General features: G+C 40.3%; 1 protein-coding gene across 1 annotated transcript in view; it reads left to right on the top strand.

Moving 5' to 3' along the window:
* The first annotated feature begins 2,866 nt into the window (after window positions 1-2,866).
* zfpm2a (zinc finger protein, FOG family member 2a) overlaps window positions 2,867-24,902 on the top strand; it is a 141,496-nt gene continuing 119,460 nt past the window's right edge. Inside the window, exon 1 of the mRNA XM_061675517.1 lies at window positions 2,867-2,943. Coding sequence (XP_061531501.1) covers window positions 2,904-2,943 — 40 coding nt within the window. The 5' untranslated portion in view covers window positions 2,867-2,903. The remainder of the gene's footprint in view (window positions 2,944-24,902) is intronic.

The raw sequence follows: 24,902 nt of genomic DNA, 5'->3' as shown, positions 1-24,902 counted from the left end.
GCGTCATTATTTATCATACAATATTATGATATAATGTGAGTGTAATATTATGTCAGGTTGCCTAAAATGTATGGCCTCTTTATTGCTGTTACCCTTTCAGAAATTATTATTTGTTTGTGTGTATTTGCTCAGTCCTGAAACACATACATGCATTAACATAATTGGAGCCAAATTTCAAAATATATAGATAATAATAAAAATGTAGTTTTACAACAGTTAGATCATAGCTTGATTTTTCTCCATGTATTACAGTTTCATAACAATATGTTTCCTCAATTAAACCATTCAGTAAATTAAGACACTAAAAGAATGTTACAACAGTAAAAAAAAAATAAATAAATAATAATAATAATAATGAATTGGCTGAGATGACAGCTTTTGCTCTTGTCTATTAACTGTGTAATTTTATTAGTCAGTCATGTCCATTGTAGAGCACAATGGAGTAAATAAATACAGCCATATTTTTTGTAAAGATAGTCACTTGTGGTGTAAATAATCAGATTACAGTATAAAATTTATAACAATAAATGCTAACATGGCAGTATCAGACAGCTCTGTGTGAGCCACTGAAACATTTGTTAAATATTGAGCATGATGAAGCCACAGACAACACACTTTCCCTGCACCCACACTGAATGACAGTCCCCAGATGTGATTTGGCACCTGTAATCAAATGATTTAGCACATGAAATCAACCTTTGCCCTAATAATCTGATTACGTGGTTACACTGTGCAACATCCCAACAGCATACAGTATACCTTAACCTATTAATATGACCAACCTTGTGTCAGTGATTTCCCCTGTGATGGAAACAGTATCATGTTAATTATCACAACCATCTGGTCTGAGCAGTGAGGGAAAAAAAAAAAGAAGAAAAAAAAAAAAAAAAAAAAAAAAAAAGGTCTCTTGCTGGTGCAGATTCGTACCTGTCAATCATGGACCGCTTCAAACAAGTCACTGAGGCTCAGGAACAGCAGAGAACAACCATGCTGCAGTCAGAGGATTTAGGAGTGGCGTTAAATTAATCTTCAGCTGGCAATTTTGCTCCCTCTCATGCAAAAAGGTTTTGCTCTTACCAAATATTATTGATTTAGGCCTGGGGGAGTATGAACATGATCAGTAGACTGCGCTATTTAGGGGTCGGTTGACTGTCCAATTTTTAACCTTATTAAATGGTTCAAAGATTGTGTTTGTAAATGTGTAAGTAAATTACCTGTCATTTTGTAAGTTTTGCACAAACAAAAACTCAATAGAAAGTGATCATAAATTCAAGTTCAAGAGTTTGGATCTCTTCAGTGAATTACAGTATATGCAATTGGATGGATAAATAGAAGTTCATCCATTCTGCATACCTTTTCAATGTAAAAGAACTCTCAGGGTTTTGACAGCGACGATTTACTGCTCACGACTGCCACTGCCATTTGGCTCGTTAGAGCGGCGTATGCATGGAAAGAATGACGAAAAGCTTTTTACTTTAAACTGGAGCCACCGGAGGATAGAGGGCGAGCACAGGATGAGAAGGCTTGCAAAGCAGATGCTCTTATGGAGGTGAACCACCACTGACCGTCTGTCGCATGAATTATTCCGTAGTTTTAGACCCCATTCCAAAGTTGTGGAATTGGGTTATGAGATAATTTCACAGGCCACTTGCTTGCCTTCCTTTGCAGTCCAACAGGCTAATTGAAGACAGTGATTTCCAGTTTTCAGAACATGGTGCAGTCAATCGCTGAATATTGAAGGGGATGTTTTTTTTTTTTAATCCCTTTTATTTTTTAAATACATTGAGGCAGATTCTATATAGTCTGAGAGAAGTGTCTATCACTTGCAGTGGCCCTTATTAAATATGAATTTAAAACATTTTTGAAGAAAATGTGAAAGGTGCGTGTACAGTATTCTCAATTTGCAGTGAAATCTAAATATGTCATGTTAGGTCAAACTCACAAGAGCGCATTGTGGAAACAAACGTCAAAATGTACCATGAAATATTTATGTTTGTAATTTCTGGTTTGCCATGATTTTTGGATTGCCATATATATATATATATGTATATATATATATATATATATATATATATATATATATATATATATATAAATTCCCTGTGTGTGTGAATTAAAAAAAAAAACAATTAATAGGTAGGGTTGCAGGATGATTTCAATTTAGCTGGTTTGAGACATATTATATCTTCTGATGTGTTTGGATGAGTTGGGTGAAATCGAATCGCATTATTGTTATTCATTAATTATTAATTATAATTATTAATATTATTATGAATAACAATAATGATAACAGTAATGATGACAATAATAATAATTTAGTTCAATATGCCTGACTGGCGTTTATATTTACAACTAGATGCATCTGTAATTTGCCAAGAGTGTCTTAAACAAAACTGTCAATTGCATGTGAAGTTCACAAAGCCGTGGCTACGGTAGCCGATGAGGGCCAAACCTTATCTTCAAACAAAAGCGCGAAACGCCTTCACCTCCACAGTCAGAGCACGCGGAACGCCGCGAAGCTCAGCCTGGTTGCAGAAAGGAAAGACAGAAAGAGAGGGAAGGGCGAGCGAGAGAGCCTGCGAGCATGTGAAGAGAGAGAGAGAGAGAGCAAGAGAGAGAGAGAGAGAGAGTGAGGGAAAAGAGAGAGGGGCAAAGCCAAAGCAAAGCCAGGGAGGACAGAAAGATAAAGCGAAGGCAGACGGAACGATAGACGTTTAAAAAAAAAGTACTTAAATAGCCGCTTTTTCTTCTTTTTATCCCCCCTTCTCAGTTACCATCTGAAATTGTTTTTTTTTTTTTTTTTGTTTTGTTTTTTGTTTTTTTTTTCAACCCGCTTGGATGAACCAAAACCTATCGCTCTGTCAACACTACACCTGGATTGACTGAGCGGCCAGGCAGCAGGCATGTCCCGAAGGAAGCAGAGCAACCCCAGGCAGATCAAACGTAAGTAGTTGTCATATTTCTTCCCGTGTATTCCGGCTTTGTAGAGCTTGCCCCGATATCGTCAACGCTATGTCCACAAAGACGCCGAATCCCCCTAAATGTCGCCATTGACTGAACGGTGAACGCGCTTCCTTTGCACTTCATTTTTTTGGGGTGGGGGGTAGGGGGGGGGGGGGGGGGGGGGGGGCCTCTATAGAGGTGAGTTCCGCTCCAAACCTCACGGTTGCCGCCTCGTGGCTCCAAAGTTTGACCCAAGGTGCAAAGTGACTGTGTGAAGTGACCTTTTACTCTGGGTGGTCTGGTCCTACTTTCATTTAGTTTCCATCCCCAAGTGTGTGTGTGTGTGTCTGTGTGTGTGTGGACTGTCGAAGTGCATCACTTCAGTGCGTGCATCCTCATTTAGGGAGCCGGTGTGAAATGTCATATGCATGCGCTGGGAAAAACAAACAAACAAACAAACAAACAAACAAAAACATTACCAACGAGAGCCTTCAAAATACTGTAGGATAATACAGTTGTTGTTAAATTGTACTATTAGACGCTTTAATTGCCACACGCACAGACACACGCACACACAGACACACGCGCCACACACACACGCACACACGCACACACAAACGCTCTAAGGCATTTTTATAGTCACTGACCCTCATATACAGACAGGTGTGTGTACCTGACACACGTTTTACAGTTGAAGTTATTTTTTTTAATGAATGCTATTTGAAAACATTGTTATCACCAGTAATTTATGTAATGCTTATTGTTCATTTAATAGATTTTTTCCCTATAACTGTTAACTGTTATAACTGTTATTTTAATGCAGCGCATTAAGTGTAGATTACCTCATTACTATTCTTTTATTCTTTTTTTATGATGTGTCCGAAGACATGAACCTATGTTTTTTTTCCTTTTCATTTTATTATTTTAGTACTTTTATGAAACATTTAGTCTTGTTGACGTACCTAAATTAGGGAATTTCAACAGTCAGATCCACATACTGGCACAAAAAACATATTGACATTCTTCAGTCTCAAATCAAGCTGACAGTGCGTGTTTAATAAGTATGTTTAGTGTTGGTGTTTCTTTCAGCACTTGACTGCTGCAGGAGTTTGACAGACTGTAAGACGAGGTCACAATATAAAAATTGCACCGCAAATAATTTGTCTTGAACATTTGCTTCTTCATGAATTAAAACCATTTTGAGTGAGGGACTAAGGAAAAAAAGCAACACTTAAGTAGCGCGTGTGTCAGCAGTATTATGCATATTATTTTGAACGGGACAAATACTGTATCATGGAATTCAATCACATTTGATTACTTTTGTACCAGATAATTGAGCCTCAGAGGGCATTATGCCATTTTTAATTCCAAACTATTTGTGGTTGCCTATCTTATTTACATTTAATATTGTTTTTATATTAGGCCATGATATACATTTCAACATAATTGATAATATGTCAGCACTTGGAATACATATTCAATATAGAAAATATTTGCTACATTTTATATTATATTTCCCATTCAAACTTTTTATTCATAACTTTTTTCCTTATACTTAAATAATTCATTGAATATACAGAGCCTTCCAAAAATTTGGAATTTCACTCTCAATTCCATAAGATCAAAAAAGAAAAAGTCAAGTAACAGTAAGGAACATTTGCATGTATTTCTTTGTTTTTTAATAAAAATTATTATTCTTTTTTTTTTTTTACTGTTAGCTGAAAATAGCAAAGCCATAACACCAGCCAGCGTATGACGTGGGGGAATCTGCTCCTCTTTGAGCCAATCCAATCGCAGCATCCAAGTGTTGTCAAAAGAAGGAAGTCTAACATTTGTGTTGCCGTTTCATCATTGTGACCCGGCCGTGCGTGAATTAATATGTCATGTGTAAGATCATGTTAATGTGCAGTCCGTCTGCGGCTGTATAATCAAGCTCGAGTTGCCACCAGAAAGGTCACCAGGAGCCTAGATCCTCTCTCCCACTCTGGGAACTCTTGGGAAAAGGCACTGCATAGAAAGTCAGCGCAGACAGTCATTCTAAAGGACAAAAAGGTTGTTGGGCGCAGTGCCCCCACCGCCACCACTGCCACCCCATCCCCTCCTGCATACATTGGACTGTTATCTAAAATTGTGATTTATGCAGTATTTTAATATTTTGCTTATTCTTTCCCCTTGGGTGCTCTCTGAGCGGTGATAAAAGGGCAATGCTGAAAGAGCACCATTAATTTGCTCCGATGACTGGGGAGATAAGGGCAGATAATGGGAAAGATAAGCAGGGAAGATATACCATCAGAAACCCGATTATGACCATTAAAATTCCAGCCTAGCAATCTGCAGCTGCCTGATAATTCCTTCTCCGTTTCCACCACTTTGGATGATAAGGTAAAAAATAGTCACTCAGTACTCTTGATTAGGCTGCCTGGACATCCCGATAATACAGTGATAAATTATGTATTTTCCCTCTTGTTTTTTTTCCCTGTGTAATGTTACATGTGTTTTTTTTTTTTTTGCCCCATTTTCTGGATCGCCCACCCCTTTTCCAAGAAAGAGAAAACCCATACACTTTTATTGTAATAGGAGTTTGATAGAAGAAGGAGATAGTGGTGGAGGTGTTTTGTGTGGGAGCACATATCAATGTTATCAGCTCATCTCCCTGGCCCAGCTGCTCGCTGCTGTTGTTTTTAGCCTTATCACCCTGTGCCAATATGCCAATAAATTGCCCAGATTGTTAGGCAGGTCGGTTGAATTGGACGGGAGTGATGAACATATCGGCGATGCTCTGCGGATTGCGATTAGCTCATGCTGTAATATGATGTGTGAATGCCACCAAGTTCCCTGTATCCTCTCTTCTCATCCCCACCCTTTCCTCCATCGCTCCCTCCCTTCTTCCAACAGCTGTGGTGTCCATACCGCTATTGGTACTGAGAGGAGAACATTTTGATGCTTAATAGGAAGGAAAGATATGAACAGGCTGAATTGAAACCAGGCCGCTCGGAGTAATTTTTCTGTAAAATTGCCCTGCAAAGTTTCACAGCATAAAGGGGAATCTGGATGATGTAGGGGGTGTGCCTCGGCTAGTGTTTATGGGAACATATTGAAGCATCCCTCTGAGGCCAAGCTCAGACATCTAATGTCAAACGTGCTTATTAAACTGACTTAGTCCTGTAGCCTTATAACTGTTGTCATCTTTATATGGACCACCTGAGAATTCTTGCCGCTTCTTTTCTTGTCCTTTTAATTCACATTATCCAATCCGAATGAAGTGGCAAGCTGTAGTGATTACAGCACCCGCATTTTTCAGGCTTTAATACTATGTCATACCGTCATTATGCTTAATCTAGTCCAGTGATAGTGATCTCCCATTCAAAAAGATGATCCTCTGCAGTGTACAGTCATGTTACTGCTGTTCATTTTTATACGTATACACTACGGAAAAGTTGAAAAAAGGGTCATCTTCATTTTGTCGATGACGAACGATATTAAAAGTAAAAATTAATTTGAGGTCTTTGTTGTTGTTTGTATATTATTGTAAATTGCTATTAACTGACTACATGCACTGTACATACTTGATTACCTTAATTTCAAGAGACACTATGTAGTCCCTGCAGTTTGAAACAAAAATAAACAACAAGGATATATATTTTTTCTGCCTAGCCTTTGCATATGGCCACTTATGGAGCGCCAGGAAAATGTTATCATATGAGGTGACATTTCTATCTTTGAGGGGCATTTATCAGAGGTAGATTACAGTAGTAAATGATAAGAGGAGTGTTTACTGAATTGTCTGCCAACATCCTCTGTGTGTGCGTTTGTGTGCGTGTTTGTGTGTACGTTTCGTGTGCGTGTATGTGCTTATGTATACATTAGCACATATACTGTACAGTGCGACAAGCATGTGCCCGTGTGTTCTAGCAGAAGGATCTGAGCTGTGAGCTGTGTTGAAGTATTTATTTTTGTGGAACTTGAAGAGAGTCCATATTTTTCACATCGCAGTGTTCTTGCGGAGATTGCTGTAGACTGCAAGAGTTGTATCGTGCCGCCTCTCACCCTTGCCCACAAACACTGGCAACTGCGGCTGTCACGTTTCAGGGGTGGGAAATCCAAAAATGTCCATGTGTTTGCCTTGCTGTGTGTTTAAGGGTCTGTCTTTCATTAGGTGGCAGTCATTTTGTGTCTCCTGTGTTTTTTTGTGTTGATTTGATTCAGAAGCAAAATGGTTGCTGAATGCCAACTTTCACGCTAACATCTGTTCCCTGACAATAACAACATGTGTTGTTTCCGTGTCTTATACCGTAGGTTACCCAATTGCTTCATTACCTTTGTAGCAAAATAACAAGTCAGATTTTTATTTATTGTTTAAAAAAAAAATGAATGCAGAATCATTTCGCACTTGAAGCACTGATCCTAACTGCTGTCATCTGCAGCTATAGGGAAAAGATGGACAGCAGCTGTCCTTTTCTTTGTTCTAAAGAGCTGTGTGTCATGTTGGATGGGCTTGTGCTTGGAAGCCGACAGAATGACAGTGCCTAAAGTTTTCCTCGGTGGCCCTGCAGCCCGCAAAGCCAAGACAGCGATGTGATATGTGGGCAGGGTTGCAACCAAGGTGCAGGGTCACTTCCTCACACAGTTTCCGCTTTATCTTCCTCTTTCCTGGATTCTTCTGTTATTATTCCAATGACTGCTTGGCTAGGCTATCATTATGTGGGATTTATTTAGGCACTGTTGCCATCTTCATATAAAAAAAACAAAAACATTAATTTTGTAAATATATCTTAAATAACATGCACAGGTATTTGTAATGTCTGTAAATCATGTCTTCTAACGCTTTTATTGTTACTTTGTGTGTGTGTGAGTGTTTTCTTTTTTAAAATGACCTGACTGTGTAGCTCTCTGTTTATTCAGATTTTATATCAGGGATGCCTATTGAGCCCCCAGGTAACAATGACTTTCAGACTGCTTTAAGTTAATAGCCTTGTCTCTTGCTTGTAGCGATCAATATTGTTAATAATTAATCACCATTATCAAGCACGGGATCTAGTTGCATTTGTTGTTACATCAGGAAAATATCAATAAAGAAGTGGACTCCCTGATTGTCATGGCAACTTCATCTCTAAGGTCAAAGAGAGTTTATCTTATCTTGCTGCTGAGAGTGGCAAACTGCTTCGGAATCTAGACTCAAAGATCATTGATTTAGGCTTTCTTTTACCCCCACCTTGTTGTTTCAGGACAGGAGGTGGGGGGGCGAGAGAAAAGCAACATTGTAATCACAACGGAGATGTAAGATTTAAATATTGACGTCCAAAGGCCATTACAAGCAAAGAGGGCCTCTGGTCTTGCTGTTGTTCAAGTACGTCCTTTTAAGACCCAGACAAAGCTTTGATTATCAGAGGTGTCACTGTGGAGTGTGTCTGTATAGCTGACAGTGTGGGACTGCAGGCGAGATCAGTTTCCTGCAAACACAGCCACAGAAGATTAAAAGGTCCTACTCAGCACCCTACTATGTCTACTGATTGCTGTTACGGATCATATCATACATTGACAAAAGTAAAAAAAAACAAAAACAAACAAACAAAAAAATCATCGCAGCAATGTTACATCATGAGATAAATAGATAATGTAGAAATATAGAAAATATAGAAATAGAAAACCGTTATAATTGCAGTCAGCGTTAAAAGAAATAACACAAACTTTGCCGTAGCAGCTATCGCTATTACTTAATCAAACTATCCTGTATGTCATTGCCACCCCGAGCTGGATCTGACAACTTCCTGATGTAGTTGTTTTTTTAAACATTGGGGCAAGGAATCGTTCCAAAATACTCAAAACATACGTGACTATGGAAATCCAGTATATGAGCTATTTATGTAAAACGGCAGGCGAGGGTGCTTGGATGTACCTCATCATGCTGCAGAATGTTCCTAAGGGTTGGAGCAGGGGCAATGCCTGCTTTTTTTCATCCTCTTCTTGCCTCGGGGACACAATTGCCTCATTTAACATTCTCTAGCCCAGCCAAGAGAGGAAATAGCTCGGCTGAGTAGGAGAGGCTGCCACACATCATGAATTCTTCTTTCATTTAACTAGCAATGTTCCTTTCACCTTGGTGATGCATATGGATTAGGAATGAAGCCAGTGCACAATTAAGGGGTTCAGGGGTATCGCCGTTGTTTTTATGCCACTCAATGGTTTTGATGTTCTGTATTATGGATATGGATGTTTCATCACGCCTCTCCATGGGCCACACCACAGTAGTTATACTGTAGTTCTGCATGCAATGCGCGCATGTTTCTGACATTGTTTGGCCGTCTTCCTCTACGATATGGTCATTTTGATTAGTTCTATTTAATTAATTTCATTCGATCAAAGCAATGTTACACAGATATTCTTGTTTTGACTGAATTTTGGCATATGTATGAAATCATATTACTCAATATTAGGGATTATTACAATATATTGTAATCGATAGAAAATCCATTTATGTCCAAACCGTCATGAAGGGGATAATTTAGCGAACGCCATTTCCAAAGCAGGATAGTAGCTTGCATATCACAGAGTAACACCCTAATAGCTGTCGGGGCCAAATCTATAGCTTGGCAGGAATTACTGGAAATGTTTTGGTTTTTTTTTTCTTTCTTTTTTGGGGGGAGGTGGGGAGAGAGCGCATTGCAGAACTTTACATCGGATGAAATGCACCAGGCTCTCAAGATAGTTAAAGCATAGGTGGCAACAGAGGATTAAGGCAACAAGCCTTTCAGTTCAATTTGTACATCAGCATTTTCTGCCAGACGAATGGCATAAAACGCAGAGCATCTTAAGGGTTCAGTGGAAAATCACTAATGACAAGACTTTGTAAACAGATAAACAATTTATGTCAAATATGCTTAAAATATAAAACAAACTTCAAAACACGTTAATACTTTCAAAAAAAGCTCTGTTTTGATTTCCGCCATTTCAAAGCTACTAAAGCTGTTGACTGCGCAGCTTACACCTCATGTGATCAGAGGCCATATCTTTCTGCATGTGATTAGCAGAAAGTGTTACTACGTAAATAGTCGTAATGCAGTCCTAATAATCAGAACTGGATGACGACTATTGATTCTTTTTTTCTATGAACTATGCGTATCAGATCAAACAGTGTGTGTGACAAAAGAAGCGAAACAATGCAAACTGCACATCTCCTGCTACTCAAGGCATCTCAAGGCAGGCCTTGCTAAGTGGCTAAGTGAGTACACATCCAGGGAGAAAAGCAGTCAGTATTATTTCAGAATTAGCCAATTTTCTTTGTGCATTTGAGAGAATGCTTATCTAGTAATTACTGCAAACTGTTGACACCGAGCAAGTGTAAGCCAGCTAAAATGGCATTTTGTTTAATGGTATCAGATTGGATTTTTATCTGAGGTTCATGCATTCCTGAAAACCAAGGATAACAGGCTCAAACTCACAATTTCCAGAATGACAGCAGAATTAAGTGGCAGATTTTGAAAAACTACAATCATCACATATGGCGCTTAGTCCAGGAAGTGGCTGTGACTCTCTGAGACATACATTTGACCATAATCATTTTTTTTAAGCTTCAGAAACAGGGTCACTTGATAAGCTTGAGAAAAACAGGGGGAAAAAAGCTTTCTCTGATCGACGAGGAGAAAATCTGATTGATTGATGTCCGCCGGCTTTGCCACCATCTCAAGCTAGTTGACAGTTAGTTTGGGATCAGAAGATTTCACTCTCAAGATTGGGGTTGAGGGGAAGCTAGGCAAATATGAAGGACACAAAGGTCAATGGCTTCTCTCCTCTCTGTATCGGTCTCTCCCTGGCAATAGCTGGCTTTGACAAACTGTAATATGTTGCCAAGCTTTGTGGCAGCTGGACACATGGTCATAGTTTGTACAGTAATATCCTACTGCAGTAATCACACAGGGAATGATTGAAAGTGTTGGAGGAATGTGGTACCAACAGAGACCCGTTGACATCATCAGCTGCAGTCGACTGGCAGATGTCTCTTGACTTGTTTGAACTGAATGTTCCCAGGGGATGGAGTAACTTAAACAACAGCGTTGACTTGAAGCGATCTGTTATTGGAAGCAGAATCTGATAAGACGGCACCCCCATATTATGTGTTTGTTGAGCAAAGAGGCCAAAGTAGGAAAAACAATCTGCAGTGCGCGTTGTTCTGTGGTTTTGGAGGAAGACCAACATGGAATTGTGACAAAAGATGATTGGATGCATATTGTAAATAAACACCCAAGTATTCGTTGTTTCCCTTTTACTCTCAGTGTCTCTGTTCCATACAACATTTGGTCTTTTGTCACTGTTTAGATCATTTTAAAACATTCAAGTCGAGCTTCATGTGGTGCCTGATATTTAAAGAAAATGTGGGCCTCACAGAGGGTCCATGGATACAACTGACACATTCATTAACTTTGTATGGAGCTGCTTTCAACATCAAGGTCTCACTTGCAATGAAGTGGCTGTGCAAATGGAAGTAAAATTCAACAAATGTGGATCTAGTTTTAATCAAGTTTACATTGTGCAAAATGTAGCCTCCATTCAGAGCCACTAGCCAAACAATACAAATCATAATCTTCCCATTCCAATGGAACTGGACATCATTTATGTGAGGGGACAACAACTCTTTTGTTTTTTTGAAGTGGTTGATATGACAATGTTCTTGTCAAAAACTCAGGGTGAATAAAATGGGTTTGTAATTACCATAATTATCTCTTATATGTTTTCAACTAATGATGTCCGCTAAATGCCCGAGGCTTCATTTAGAGACTGCCTCGCTGTAGGTTGGCTTAGGCTCATAATACAGCATGTTACATTACACTGTGCACAACTAATGAACTTCTTTCATCAGAGATGCTTATCATACAGTGCCTCTTTGGGGAAAAGCCAATATACTTCAGCTTTTTTGTTACAGTTGGATTAGAACAATTCTCATAGTTCTCACTTATCTTTCAAATTTTCTCTACATGTGATAGTAACCCAATTGGCTTCATGTCCAAACAGGATGGCGCTCTAATCTAGACCGCTGCTCGCTTCATGTAAAACATCTCATTTTGTGGCTCAGCCTGGTCGCTGTCTTATCGTTACACAATTCACTGAACTCTCTGGGATTTTCTTTGTGGCAATTTATTTAAATTCCCTCATGTTTATATATTTCCTGTCTTCTTTCATTCATAATGATTGCCTTTCATAAGTTCAAAGACTCATCTTCTCAGACTTTTGGTAACTTTACAGATATGAATTCACAGTGGGGACGGGGGTGAGGAAAAAAGTTGCTTTGTTGGAGAGCAGAAGTGTTAGTGTTAGTATGTTTGACATCCATCACTGTTCTCAGACTCGATCCTGAGCTAACCTTGATATGCAAGGCAGATTTAAGTGCTCTCACAGTTTGCACCTCAGCAGGTACAGAGATCACGCTTGAATACGTGTGGGCTCTTCTGTCCAGCGCTAAAGCCTTCAGTTGCGTATGCGGCTTGGCTCCTGTGGCTGCTTTGGTCTTTGTCCATCACCTATCAGCATATCAACAGTGTCTCTGAAGCCCGGTTGTATAATGCACCATTTATGGCTTTGTGGATGGAGATGGCGGTTGGGCGGTGGAATCGCTCCAGGCCTTTCCCTCAGTGAGTGGATTAACGGCGGCCTGCTTTAGTGCACTCTGCCACGGTGTGAAATCGGCCTCGCTTCGGCGCCGGTATTGCGGCTTCCTCTCGCTCCCTTTTTTCTTTCTGTCTCCTCTTCTCTCGCTGTTTCCTCACCTCCATGCAAAGCCTCTCACTGCCATCTGTGAAATCTGGAAACTCTGTGTCTAAGTTGAGTTCAGATCCCATCCCCTCCACCAAGCTGCAGCCAGGAAGCAAATGGGCAGCCAGTCGGTAAAGGGGGGTTGCAGAGGAGAAGGTGGGAGGGAAAGCGAGAGATGAAGAAGGGGAGGGAGGGCGATGAGCTCACTGATGTTGTGCCGCGTGTGCAGGAACCTTGCCTGTTCTCCGCGGGCGAGTTGGAGGCGGGTCCAGGCCTGGGCGCTGGCCGAGAGATCTCTGGTTCCTGCGAGCAGGTCCAACACCCCCCCCCTGTGTGTGTGTGTGTGTCGATGCGAGGTGGTGGCACAGCTCCCCTGAGCCCCTGCCCAGTCCTTTGAAGATAAGATAGTAATACAGAGTCCCTTTTGGTAGGTTGCTAACTGATGGTCTTTGTGTGACATGCCTCTCTCCACTGGAGCCTGCAGCTAAAACACCTATGGTCTTTACTGAAATGAATTGGCTGTATGGCCTTAGGTCAAATTAGATTATGACAGGGAAGCTAAATGCTAGTGTGTGTGCTTAAGATGTTTCAGTTTTTTTTCTTCATTATTTTATACTGATTTCTCAATATCTGCTGATGCTTTTTGTTTGCATGTGCGCTGCCGTCTTAAAATTATTTGTTTTCCAAAATCCTGACCAACCAATTGTCATCTTATCCTTGCTGATTACTAATGTCCACTGTACAGTCCTAAGGAACACTTTTGGACCCGCGCTCCGTCATGAGGTGTGGCGGCCACGTTCAGCGCTAGCCAAATAGTTATTGTGAACGTAAACATGGCTTTGTAGTGAAAGACATGTTAAAATGCAAGAAAGGGAAGGGGATTTACATGGAAAAATTAGACCATGAAGCCAGAGACCGATATCTGTAAAAACAAACAAAAAAAAAACATTATAAATTGATTGGGTCCGTATGAAAAGCCGAGTGCATCCGGTGATCTGGACCTACTGCCCCTGTTGTGTACGACGGACGTCTTTCCCTACTTTGTGTAATAATAATGTTATAATGAATAATGTTCATTGATTGATTGATGATAAGGCTGGGCAGGTTTCCACACATAGGTCAACTAGACTTTTCAAACAGATGTTCGAAGCTAAATGAATAAATAAATAAATGTGTACACAACAGACGCAGAATGTCGAGATCAATGCTCCACTCTATATTTGGCATTTTGTACGAATCCAATCCATTCAAATATTTTTACCAAATATGGGTCTCTTGGATCATGGTGTATTTTTCCGATGTAAATAGCCTTCCCTTTCTTGCATTTTAATGTCGCTATAAAGCCTTGTTACAGTTCATACTCCACAAGCTCCTAGCATCGCAGATTCGTCCATGATGGAACGCGGTGTGATGACACAATACAGAGCCAGATTGAATTTGTCTAAGACAACTAAAGCATTCTTCTCTTAGGCATTAATATTATTTTTATTATTTATTGTGTAGCACCCACAGGCCAATTCTCCTACTCCTGCCACTTTACTGTAGCCCTTTTCAGAAGAGCAACTGTCAAAATCATCAGATGACTTTGAAATGATGAACTCAACATTTCCTCTGCTTTTTTTCTATCCTTTGTGGCTTTGGGGTCAGCATTAATGCGTAATGTCGTGTGATTGCGCTGTATTATGGTAGCTTGGAAAGCTGAGTCCGGGTCCAGCGACACATCATCTTTCCATAGACAATGTGGATCTCTGTGGCTCATCACGGATGGGGCGTTGATTGCTTTTTGATACCCCTCCAACATGGATGAGGTCCTGCATACATCAGTTAATTAGCATGTACTTACAGTGTGTGTGACAGCCCTGACAGACCCCACACTTCTCATCAGTCCAAGTACTCTAACCACACTCACTGAAGGCTTTATCGAATGCCTGACAAGAAGAGCTATACTGTGCACAGCAGGGTTAGGGGTGCGTGTGTGTGTGTGTGTGTGTGTGTGTGTGTGTGTGTGCTTGCGTGCGTGCGTGCGTGCGTGTGCAGTGAAAGGACTGTAAAGCATGAATACTCAAAGGCGAGCAGTATTGTTTTATTTGTCTGTTCCGTAGTTAGCGGACTACGGAAATACTACACTGGTGATTTTCACAAAATGTTGTGGAGGCACTTCTGATTCCACTGAGCTACTTACTGTCTTACTCAACCACTTTAGTTAGAACACGTAGGGTTCACTGTAGGTGACTGTGTATTTACATTTCATGATACCACCATTCTTTGATTCTGGAAGCAGTGGAGATACAGTAAATTTATCATGCACATGGTTAATGTTGGTCATTTTGCTCGGCGCTCTAAATGGATAGCGCAGCACTGAGGAAGTTGCAGCAGCTAATTAGGCCACACAAATGACTGAGGAGTATCATTCTGTGCACCTCAGTGATAATGTTGGTGTAAAGCAGGGGTGTCAAACTCATTTTTGTCTCTGGCCACATTGTAGTTATGATTTCCCTCAGAGGGCTGTTAGAACAATGAAATGTTTAATCACCAAATCATATTATTACCATTACACAACAAATTGACGGATAACTCGTTTTGAAATCAGAAGGCAAGGATTATAGTTTATTCAAGTATTGTTTAAGTTACTGTAGAAGAAGGGTTTGGGAACAGAAAAAATGCAATATCTTAACATTATTGTTTATTATTATGACGATTTGGAATTTGGGTACAGATTTGAGCAAAAATCACAGAAGTTGACGAGCATGATTTGCTTTCACGGGCCACATAAACGATGTGACGGTCCGCATCTGGTCCCCAGGCCTTGAGTTTGACACCCATGGTGTAAAGCATCACATTTGGGCCAGCAGTGCTTCACAGGCATTTTGGATTGTGGGGCATTTAAGGAAGTCATATTGGTTAGTTTTGTTCCGTCCACACACAGGCCAAGCAAACATACAGTGTCCACTGAACTGTTGAAGCTACTGTAGAATCTCAGTATATTTCATAAAGGCATCCTATTACACCCCCATGGCTTCTGGCAAACAAGACACTGTGGTCTGCTCCCCAAGAAGCCTAGAATAAAGTGGAGAATGTTGCAGTAGAACAGACATCTAACTGCTTTTTCTACAAGTAATCTTTACTTGGATCTTAACTCCAATAAAGTGTTTTTTTTTTTTTTTTTTTTCTCAGCACAAGCCAGATCTGAGCAGGAACACTCCACTCCATATTTCCGTGGTCATACCTTATTGAATATCATTTCAGATAAGCACTATAATCCTTTGGTGGAGGAGTGATGTATATTGACCAGCTCAATGGTGGCGATATAGTGCATGTCTCAGATGTGGAAATGGTAAATACTGATTTGTGTCACTGCTGCAGTCATGTAACAAGGAATAATGAGAGCTGCCCTTTTTATTGTCAGTCAACATTGACCCCAAGTATTTAAAATATCACTGTCAGAGAGGACCCCGTTGTTATTTCGTGTACTCAGCTGAATGCTGCAAATGAAACCATAGCAAGATAAAAGGCTAATCCATCATTTAGTCACATTCATTCATTCATTTTCTGTACCGCTTATCCTCACTAGGGTCGCGGGCGTGCTGTAGACCCTGAACTGGTCGCCGGCCAATCGCAGGGCACATATAAACAACCATTTTCACTCACATTCACACCTACGGGCAATTTTGAGTCTTTAGTTAACCTACCATGTGTGGTTTTTTTTGGGATGGGGGAGGAAACCGGAGTACCCGGAGAAAATCCACACAGGCACAGGGAGAACATGCAAACTCCACTGAGGCGAGGCCGGATTTGAACTGTGAGGCAGAGGTCCTAACCAGTCGCCCACCCGTGCCACCCGTTTAGTCACATTAAGTAGTGATACATGTTTATGATTGTTTTCCTTTACACCTGTACAATGGAACATGGACCTCAAATTTTTGCATGAAATTACGACATCATTACTGTACTTACGTTATATCTGCCTAGAGTTTTTGGGGGGCGGCCTCTGTATCTTTTCATCATTTATTTATTAAATGAGTAGTTCCAGTAATTTTTAAATGCTGTATTGAAAACCAATACCCCCATTTAAAATGTAAAATTTTACAGCTCTTCCAGTTGATTTCACAATTTGCCTTGAGATATGAGTTTAATTGGCTCTCTGACCACCCTCGTAACTCAAAACTCATATCTGAAATCATCTTTACCCATTGAAATGAATGCACATTCCATTTCTCTATTCTGGAAGGTTTGCTACATGGACGAAATAAGCGTTCTAGATTTCAGCGGTGTAGGTTAATTGAAGACTCTAAATTGCCTGTTGGTGTGAATGTGAGTGCGAATGGTTGTTTGTTTGTATGTGCCCTGCGATTGGCTGGCAACTAGTTCAGGGTGTACCCCGCCTCCTGCCCGAAGATAGCTGGGATAGGCCCCAGCACTCTCGCAACCGTTGTGAGGATAAGCGGCTCGGAAAATGGATGGGTGTTCCAGACACCCCCACAAAACAACAAATAGTTTTGTAATATGTTTTTAAGAAGAAAAATAGCACTCCGTAATATTATACTTTATAAAAACATAGATTTTACCTAAAAATGGAATAGTTCTTGTCACACTTTTTGCTTAAATTAAATGGACATTGTGCTGCTGCTTCTGGTGTGTTACAGACATATGGATATACATGGACACAGAGGAGACGTCACAACTCCTCAGCAGTAATATTAGCCATTCTTTGCAGACGATAAAGAATATGGGCCTGTGATTATTGTTACAGTATTGTTCCATCTACATGTGTTGCTTCACCGTTTGTGTCCAAATATCTCTTGCTTAAAGCAGTGTTCCCCAACCTTCTTTGCACCGCGGACCTGTTAGGGAGTTACGACTGTATCTGTATCAGAGCGGACTGTTGCGATAAACCCGTATTTTTAGTAGGACTGAGTCTTCAATTAACTTAACATGCATGATTTTCGAATGTGGAATGTACCCGGAGAACACAGTGAGAACAGGCAAACTCCAAACAGCAAGGCCGACATTTGAACCACAAACTGTGAGGCAGTCATGGTTCACCAGTCACTCACCAGGCTGCCACAATTTGTTTTATTCCTAACAAATATATATATATACACTGTAGGTATGAGTCGAATCAAACGTCTGTGGCATCAAACGGTAAGGTGGGTCTCTCAGGTCAATACCACACTGCAACAATCTCACCTCTCCTGGATTTCTTCCATCATTTGAGAGCAGCACTGCTTCCTCATGGTTCATTTCATCAGGATTTCCTTTATCTGGACCGACCAGGCCCATGACCCCCACAGTGCTCATAGTTATTTTAGAGCTTGAAACACAGTTTAACTGGAATAAGTTCTTCCAGTCAAGTTTGGGTCATTGACGTGTAAATACGGTGTCATTTGAAATGTTTGACCAAAACATTCTACGCTTCACTTGAATGGAACTTGGGAGAACATGCAATACATCAATAATTAAATGAAAATGAAAAAAAATAAATTTTGCCAAAGCTGCTGTTGTGTACACACATCAAATTCTACAAAGAAAGGGACAACCATCATTTCATGCCTGCATGAGTTTGTGTAACGAGATGAACGAGATTTTATATGTGGCCCCAAATATATAAATATGTGTCCCGTCCAAATCACATTTGGGGTCTAACATGACATCTAAAAAGTGTGAGGAAAGTTGGCAAACATTTTGTGCTCAAGAACGACTACTTTTTCAAAATGACGGATCATTTGTAGATGACGTAAAAAGAAATAGATCATGTGGATCACAAATTGTTTATTCTATTAATAAAATTATAATTTATTGTTTCACAATGGGGCGGCACGGTGGACGACTGGTTAGAGCGTCAGCCTCACAGTTCTGAGGACCGGGGTTCAATCCCCGGCCCCGCCTTTGTGGAGTTTGCATGTTCTCCCCGTGCCTGCGTGGGTTTTCTCCGGGCACTCCGGTTTCCTCCCACATCCCAAAAACATGCATTAATTGGAGACTCTAAATTGCCCGTAGGCATGACTGTGAGTGCGAATGGTTGTTTGTTTCGATGTGCCCTGCGATTGGCTGGCAACCAGTTCAGGGTGTACCCCGCCTGCTGCCCGATGACAGCTGGGATAGGCTCCAGCAACCCCGCGACCCTAGTGAGGAAAAGCGGCTTAGAAAATGGATGGATGGATGGATGTTTCATAATGTTTTATTTTATTTACAATTAATCAATAAACTATTTTTTAATTGGATAAATTAATTCAAAGGAAATGAGAATGAATACAAATGTAAAATAATGTATTTTACAAAATAATATTAATTCTTATCCAAATATTTAAGATAAAATTAGAAATAATTGAACAATTATTTATTAACATAAAGAAAACATTGTTAAACATATGTGTATTTAATTGTATTAATATTCAACCAACCAGGCAATTATTTAATGAGCAATGAATAAAACTTAAATAAATTTAAACAATTAATTTGATTAACGTATTTTAAGAAAATCATCAAATATCAACAAATATTTGTGGATCATGTCAATGCTTGGCGGGCCAGATTAAATAATGAATGCCCATCCCTGTATTGGACTGGTCCCAGTCCAAGAAGCATTCTATCATAATTTGACAAAATATAAAATATGAGTTCAGATTTCACATCAATAACTTGCAATCCTGTGGAAATATTTTGGCTTGATCAGGTTTTCTTCATCTCAGGGTCAACTCCAAGTTTTCACATCAGTTGCTTGCTGGAATACCCTCAGAGCATTGTAAAATGGAGGATATTTTGATTTGAGTGTCATGTAACCCCGTGAAATAACTCATTCCACTGCTACTGAACAGCCTAGAAGAGCCTAGAAGAGCCACACAATTAATTGACTTTTTAATTTAACACATAGCTTGTGTGTATCCACAGCTTGTGGATAGTTTACACCATTACTGCAAATGTTCTTCCTCTTCCTTGCTGCTGCCATTGGAGCTTCGTGCAAACGTGGAGAGTAACCCATTCGGATGGGTCACAGATTTTTCTGTGTGAACTCATTTATTAACAAGGGCTTAAATGTAACAGAGGTTCATTTACGGTATACTGTCTGTAAAGGTCCTACACTACAGTGTGTGGAGCCATAGACATAACATACATTTACTGTGGACGAGATTGCCGGAGAAGTTACGGATATACGCGAGCCTTTGATGTGAAGGATTCACCCGAAAGCAGATCGATCGACACGCATAACATGATTAAAGAAGAATGGAATGTCATGTGGAATTCAAATATTGTTACTGTGTGTTTGTACACTATACCGTGATGATGATTGATAGTTTCTTTGTTTGTTTATTAAAAGACAAATAAAACCAACGTTTTAAGACTGCTGACAAGACACAGACACTTCCTGGTCAAGAGGAGCAAAGAGGGCCGGGGGGTGGGGTTGAGCAAGTTTGGGGTGAGAGTGAGAGCGAGAGAAGGCGAGACGCCACGTTTAAAAGTACAGGCACGCAAATGAAACCTGAGTGTGTGTGTGTGTGTGTGAGAGACTTTTGGCTTAATTACTACTGTGGCTGACAAAAACCAATCCGCTGCAAACGGCCATATGCCGCAAATGCAGGAATGACCCCAAAAAAAAAAAACACACAATCGCATAAAACAACAGCAAAAGAAAAATGCTCCAATTTAAAAATGCTGCAATAACAGAAAACAACAGCAAAGAAAAATGCTGCAATCACAAAAAAACAACAGCAAAAGAAAAATACTGCAAGATAATGTTGTTGTTTTTAATGCTGTAATCACAGAAAGCAACTGCAAAGCAAAAATGCTGCAAACACACACACACACACACACACACACACACACAAACCAAAAAAACCCACACAAATCCCAAAACAACTGCAAGAGAGAAATGCTGCACGTTCACGGTGCACAACGGAAGTTTGCCAGGCCAGTAGGGGACACGACCTCTGGGACGGCCCAGTCCTGTGCAGTGGTCTTGGGATGTGTGTTTTGTTGTGTTTGCAGCATTTTTCTTTTGCCGTTGTTTTCTGTGATTGCAGCATTTCTAACAGGCAGCATTTTTTTGCTGTTGTTTTCTTTTGTGATGGCAGCATTTTTAACTTGCAGCATTTTTCTTTTGTTGTTGTTTTTGTCATTGCAGCATTTTTATCTTGCAGCATTTTTCTACTACTGTTGTTTTTATGATTGCAGCATTTTCATCTTACAGCATTTTTCTTTTGCTTTTTTTGTTTGTCATTGCAGGATTTTTTACCTTCCAGCATTTTTCTTTTGCTGTTGATTTTGTGATTGAAGCATTTTTATCTAGCAGAATTTTTCTTTTGCAGTTGTTTTCTGTGATTGCAGCATTTTTATCTTGCAGCATTTTTCTTTTGCTGTTTTTTTTTGTGATTGCAGTATTTTTTATCTTGCAGTGTTTTTCTTTTGCAGTTGTTTTATGAGCTTGGGTGTTTTTCGTCTTGCGTCATTCCTGCTATGCAGCATATGGCCGTTTGCAGTGCCTCTGTCAGCCACCGTAGATTACGCTTCATGAAAACAGTTAATTCCTTTACATTCTCTACTACTATCGTTTATGACTATATTTTACAATATACTGCTACTTGTCTTTTTGAAAAAATGTTTTAAAAAATGGTGACGTCTTTTGGGGGACTGGAATGGATTAATTGCATTTCCATTAATTTTAATGGAAAATGTGTTGTAATGTCCATCCGTTTTCCACACCGCTTCTCCTCACTAAGGTTGCGGGCATGCTGGAGCCAATCCCAGCTGACTTTGGGCGAGAGTCCGGGTCTAGCCAATCGCAGTGGCTACGGAAAGTTTTCAGACCACCTTAAATGTTTCACTCTTTGTTATATTGCAGCCATTTGTTAAAATCATTTAAGTAATTATTTTTCCTCATTAATGTACACACAGCACATATAGCACAAAATTATTGTTGAAATTTTTGCCGATTTATTAAAAAAGAAAAACTGAAATATCACACAGCCATAAGTATTCAGACCCTTTGCACATTATTTAGTAGAAGCACCCTTTTGAGCTAATACAGCCATGAGTCTTTTTGGGAATGACGAAACATGTTTTTCACACCTGGATTTGGGGATCGTCTGCCATTCCTCCTTGCAGATCCTCTCCAGTTCTGTCAGGTTGGATGGTGAACGTTGGTGGGCAGCCATTTTCAGGTCTTTCCAGACATGCTCAATTGGGTTTAAGTCAGGGCTCTGGCTGGGCCATTCAAAAACAGTCACAGAGTTGTTCTGAAGCCACTCCTTTGGTATTTTAGCTGTGTGCTTAGGGTCATTGTCTTTTTTGAAGTTGAACCTTCAGCCCAATCTGAGGTCCTGAGCATTCTGGAGAAGGTTTTCGTCAATATGGGGTGCTGTGTGTACATTAATGCAGAAAAAAAATGAACTTAAATGATTTTGGCAAATGGCTGCAATATAAAAAAAGAGTGAAACATTTAAGGGTGTCTGAATACTTTCCGTACCCACTGTATAAACAAACAACCATTCACACTCACATTCACACAGTTTAGAGTCTTCAGTTAACCTACCATGCCTGTTTTTGGGATGTGGGAGGAGTGTGTGCGTGTGTGTGTGTCTGTCTGTCGCTCTCTCTCTCTCTCTCTCTCTCTCTTTCTACATATATATATATATATATATATATATATATATATATATATATATATATATATATGTGTGTGTGTGTGTGTGTGTGTGTGTGTGTGTGTATGTTGCCTCGCAGTTCTGGGGACCAGGTTCAAATCCCAGCCCCGCCTGCGTGGAGTTTGCATGTTCTCCCCGTGCCTGCGTGGGTTTTCTCCGGGCACTCCGGTTTCCTCCCACATCCCAGAAACATGCGTGGTAGGTTGATTGAAGACTCTAAATTGCTCGTAGGTTTGAATGTGTGTGCGAATGGTTGTTTGTTTCTATGTGCCCTGCAATTGGCTGGCGACCGGTTCAGGGTGTACCCCGCCTCCCGCCCGAAGGTAGCTGGGATAGGCTCCAGGACGCCTGCGACCCTAGTGAGGATAAGCGGTAAAGAAAATGGATGGATGGATGTTTTTTTCACACATACAAGCACACACACGCACACACACAGCGGCTGAAATAAGTATTTAACGCGTCACCATTTTTCTCACTAAATATATTTCCAAAGGTGCGATTGACATTAAATTTTCACCAGATGTTGGGAACAAACCAAGTTATCCATCCAAACAAAGAAAGTAGAACAAATAAGATCAAAAATTAAGTTGTGTATAATAATGTGAATTTACACAGGGAAAAAGTATTGAACACATGAAGAAAGGGAGGTGCAAAAAGGCATGGAAAGCCAAGACAACATCTAAAATCTATCAACAATCAAACAGCAATCCAGCCACTTGCAAATGAATATTAGCTGGTTCAGTCCTAATTGACGGCCTACAAAAAGGTCTCATTGCCAAGGTGTAAAGGCTTCTTTATTCTCGCGCGGACGGCGACCGCGCTGACATCACTGCGGCTATCCCGCACGGAGTTTGCCTTTATACTTGAGCACAACCCATGCGTGCAGTTTTGAAAATGTATTGCAGTTCTCCTCCAAGTCGGGGGTGTCGCTACAGCTGGTATTGGCTAGGACGCCACAGGGTGGAGTTTCCTCTGCATTTTGTGGCCATTTTTCTTTTTCTTTCCGTGACAAGGAACAAAGCAACAACAATGGCGAGTCTGCTAGAACAAATGGACCTAAATGACCAGATGATACGCTTAATTATGCTGCAAAATTGATCGAGACGGAGGTGGCGTAGGTGCTATGTGGAACCAAAGGGCACGCTGACTACGGCATCACATCATGTGACTAAAACGGACCAATCACGAGAGATGATCTCCGCGGCAATTCGTTTGTCACGTGATGCAATGCGGGTGTTGTATAAGTAGGGAGTATAAAGAGGCCTTAAGTCAAGACACATCTCATGATGGGTAAGATCAGAGAGCTGTCTCAAGTCCATCGCAAACGAATTGTTGCAAAACATAACGATGGCATTAGTTACAGGCGCATATCTAAACTTATAAACATTCCAGTGAGCACGGTTGGGGCCATAATACGCTAGTGGAAAGCCAACCATACCACCATAGAATTTCCTTGATCAGGTGCTCCTCACAAGATTTCTGAGAGAGGAGTGCAAAGAATAATCAGAAGAGTTGTCCAAGAGCCAAGGACCACCTGTGGTGAGCTTCAAAAAGATCTGGAATTAGCAGGTACTATTGCCACAAGGAAAACAGTGAGTAATGCACTCCGCCGCCATGGCCTGGATACACGCTCATCACGCAAGACCCCATTGATGGAAAAAAAGCATGTCAAAGCTCATTTAAAGTTTGCTGAACAACATTTGGACAAACCAGTTAAATACTGGGAGAATATGGTCTGATGAGAGCAAAATGTAACACTTTGGATGGCATAATGCGCACCACGTTTGGAGGAGAAATGGCACTGCACATCACCCTAAAAACACCATACCGACAGTGAAGTTTAGAGGTGGGAGCATGATCGTGATGGGCTGCTTTTCAGGAAATGGTACTGGTAAACGTCACATAATTGAAGGATGAATGGGCTAAGGATGAATGGGCTAATCTACTGATAGATTCTTGACAAAAATCTCCTGCCATCTATGAGGATGATGAAAATTAAACAAAGGTGGGCTTTTCATCAGGATAATGATCCAAAACATACTGCCAAGGAAACTCTCAATTGGTTTCAAAGAAAAAAAAAAAATAAAGCTACGAGAATGGCCCAGCCAATCACCTGACTTGAATCCAATCGGAAATCTATGGAAAGAACTGAAACTCAATGTCCATAAAATAAACCCATGGAACCTTCAACATCTGAAGACTGCTTGTGTGGAGGAATGGGGTAAAATCACACCAGAGCAATGCATGCGACTAGTTTCTCCATACAGGAGGCGTCTTTGAACCTGTCATTGCCAACAAAGGCTTTTATACAAAGTATTAAATAAATTCCAGTTGGTGTTTTTTTTGTTGCAAATAATTTATTAATTTCTGAGCTTATTTGTTCTACTTTCTTTGTATGTATGGTTTACTTGGGTTGTTCCCAACATCTGGTGAAATGTTCATGTCAATAGCACCTTTGGAAATATATGTAGTGATCAAAATGGTGACGTGTTCAATACTTATTTCAGCCATATATATATATATATATATTATATATATATATATATATATATATATATATATACATACATATACATA

The sequence above is a fragment of the Phycodurus eques genome, chromosome 4 (assembly GCF_024500275.1).
Source record: "Phycodurus eques isolate BA_2022a chromosome 4, UOR_Pequ_1.1, whole genome shotgun sequence".
NCBI classification, from domain to species: Eukaryota; Metazoa; Chordata; class Actinopteri; order Syngnathiformes; family Syngnathidae; genus Phycodurus; species Phycodurus eques.
This window is presented reverse-complemented; position numbering and strand designations above follow the sequence as displayed.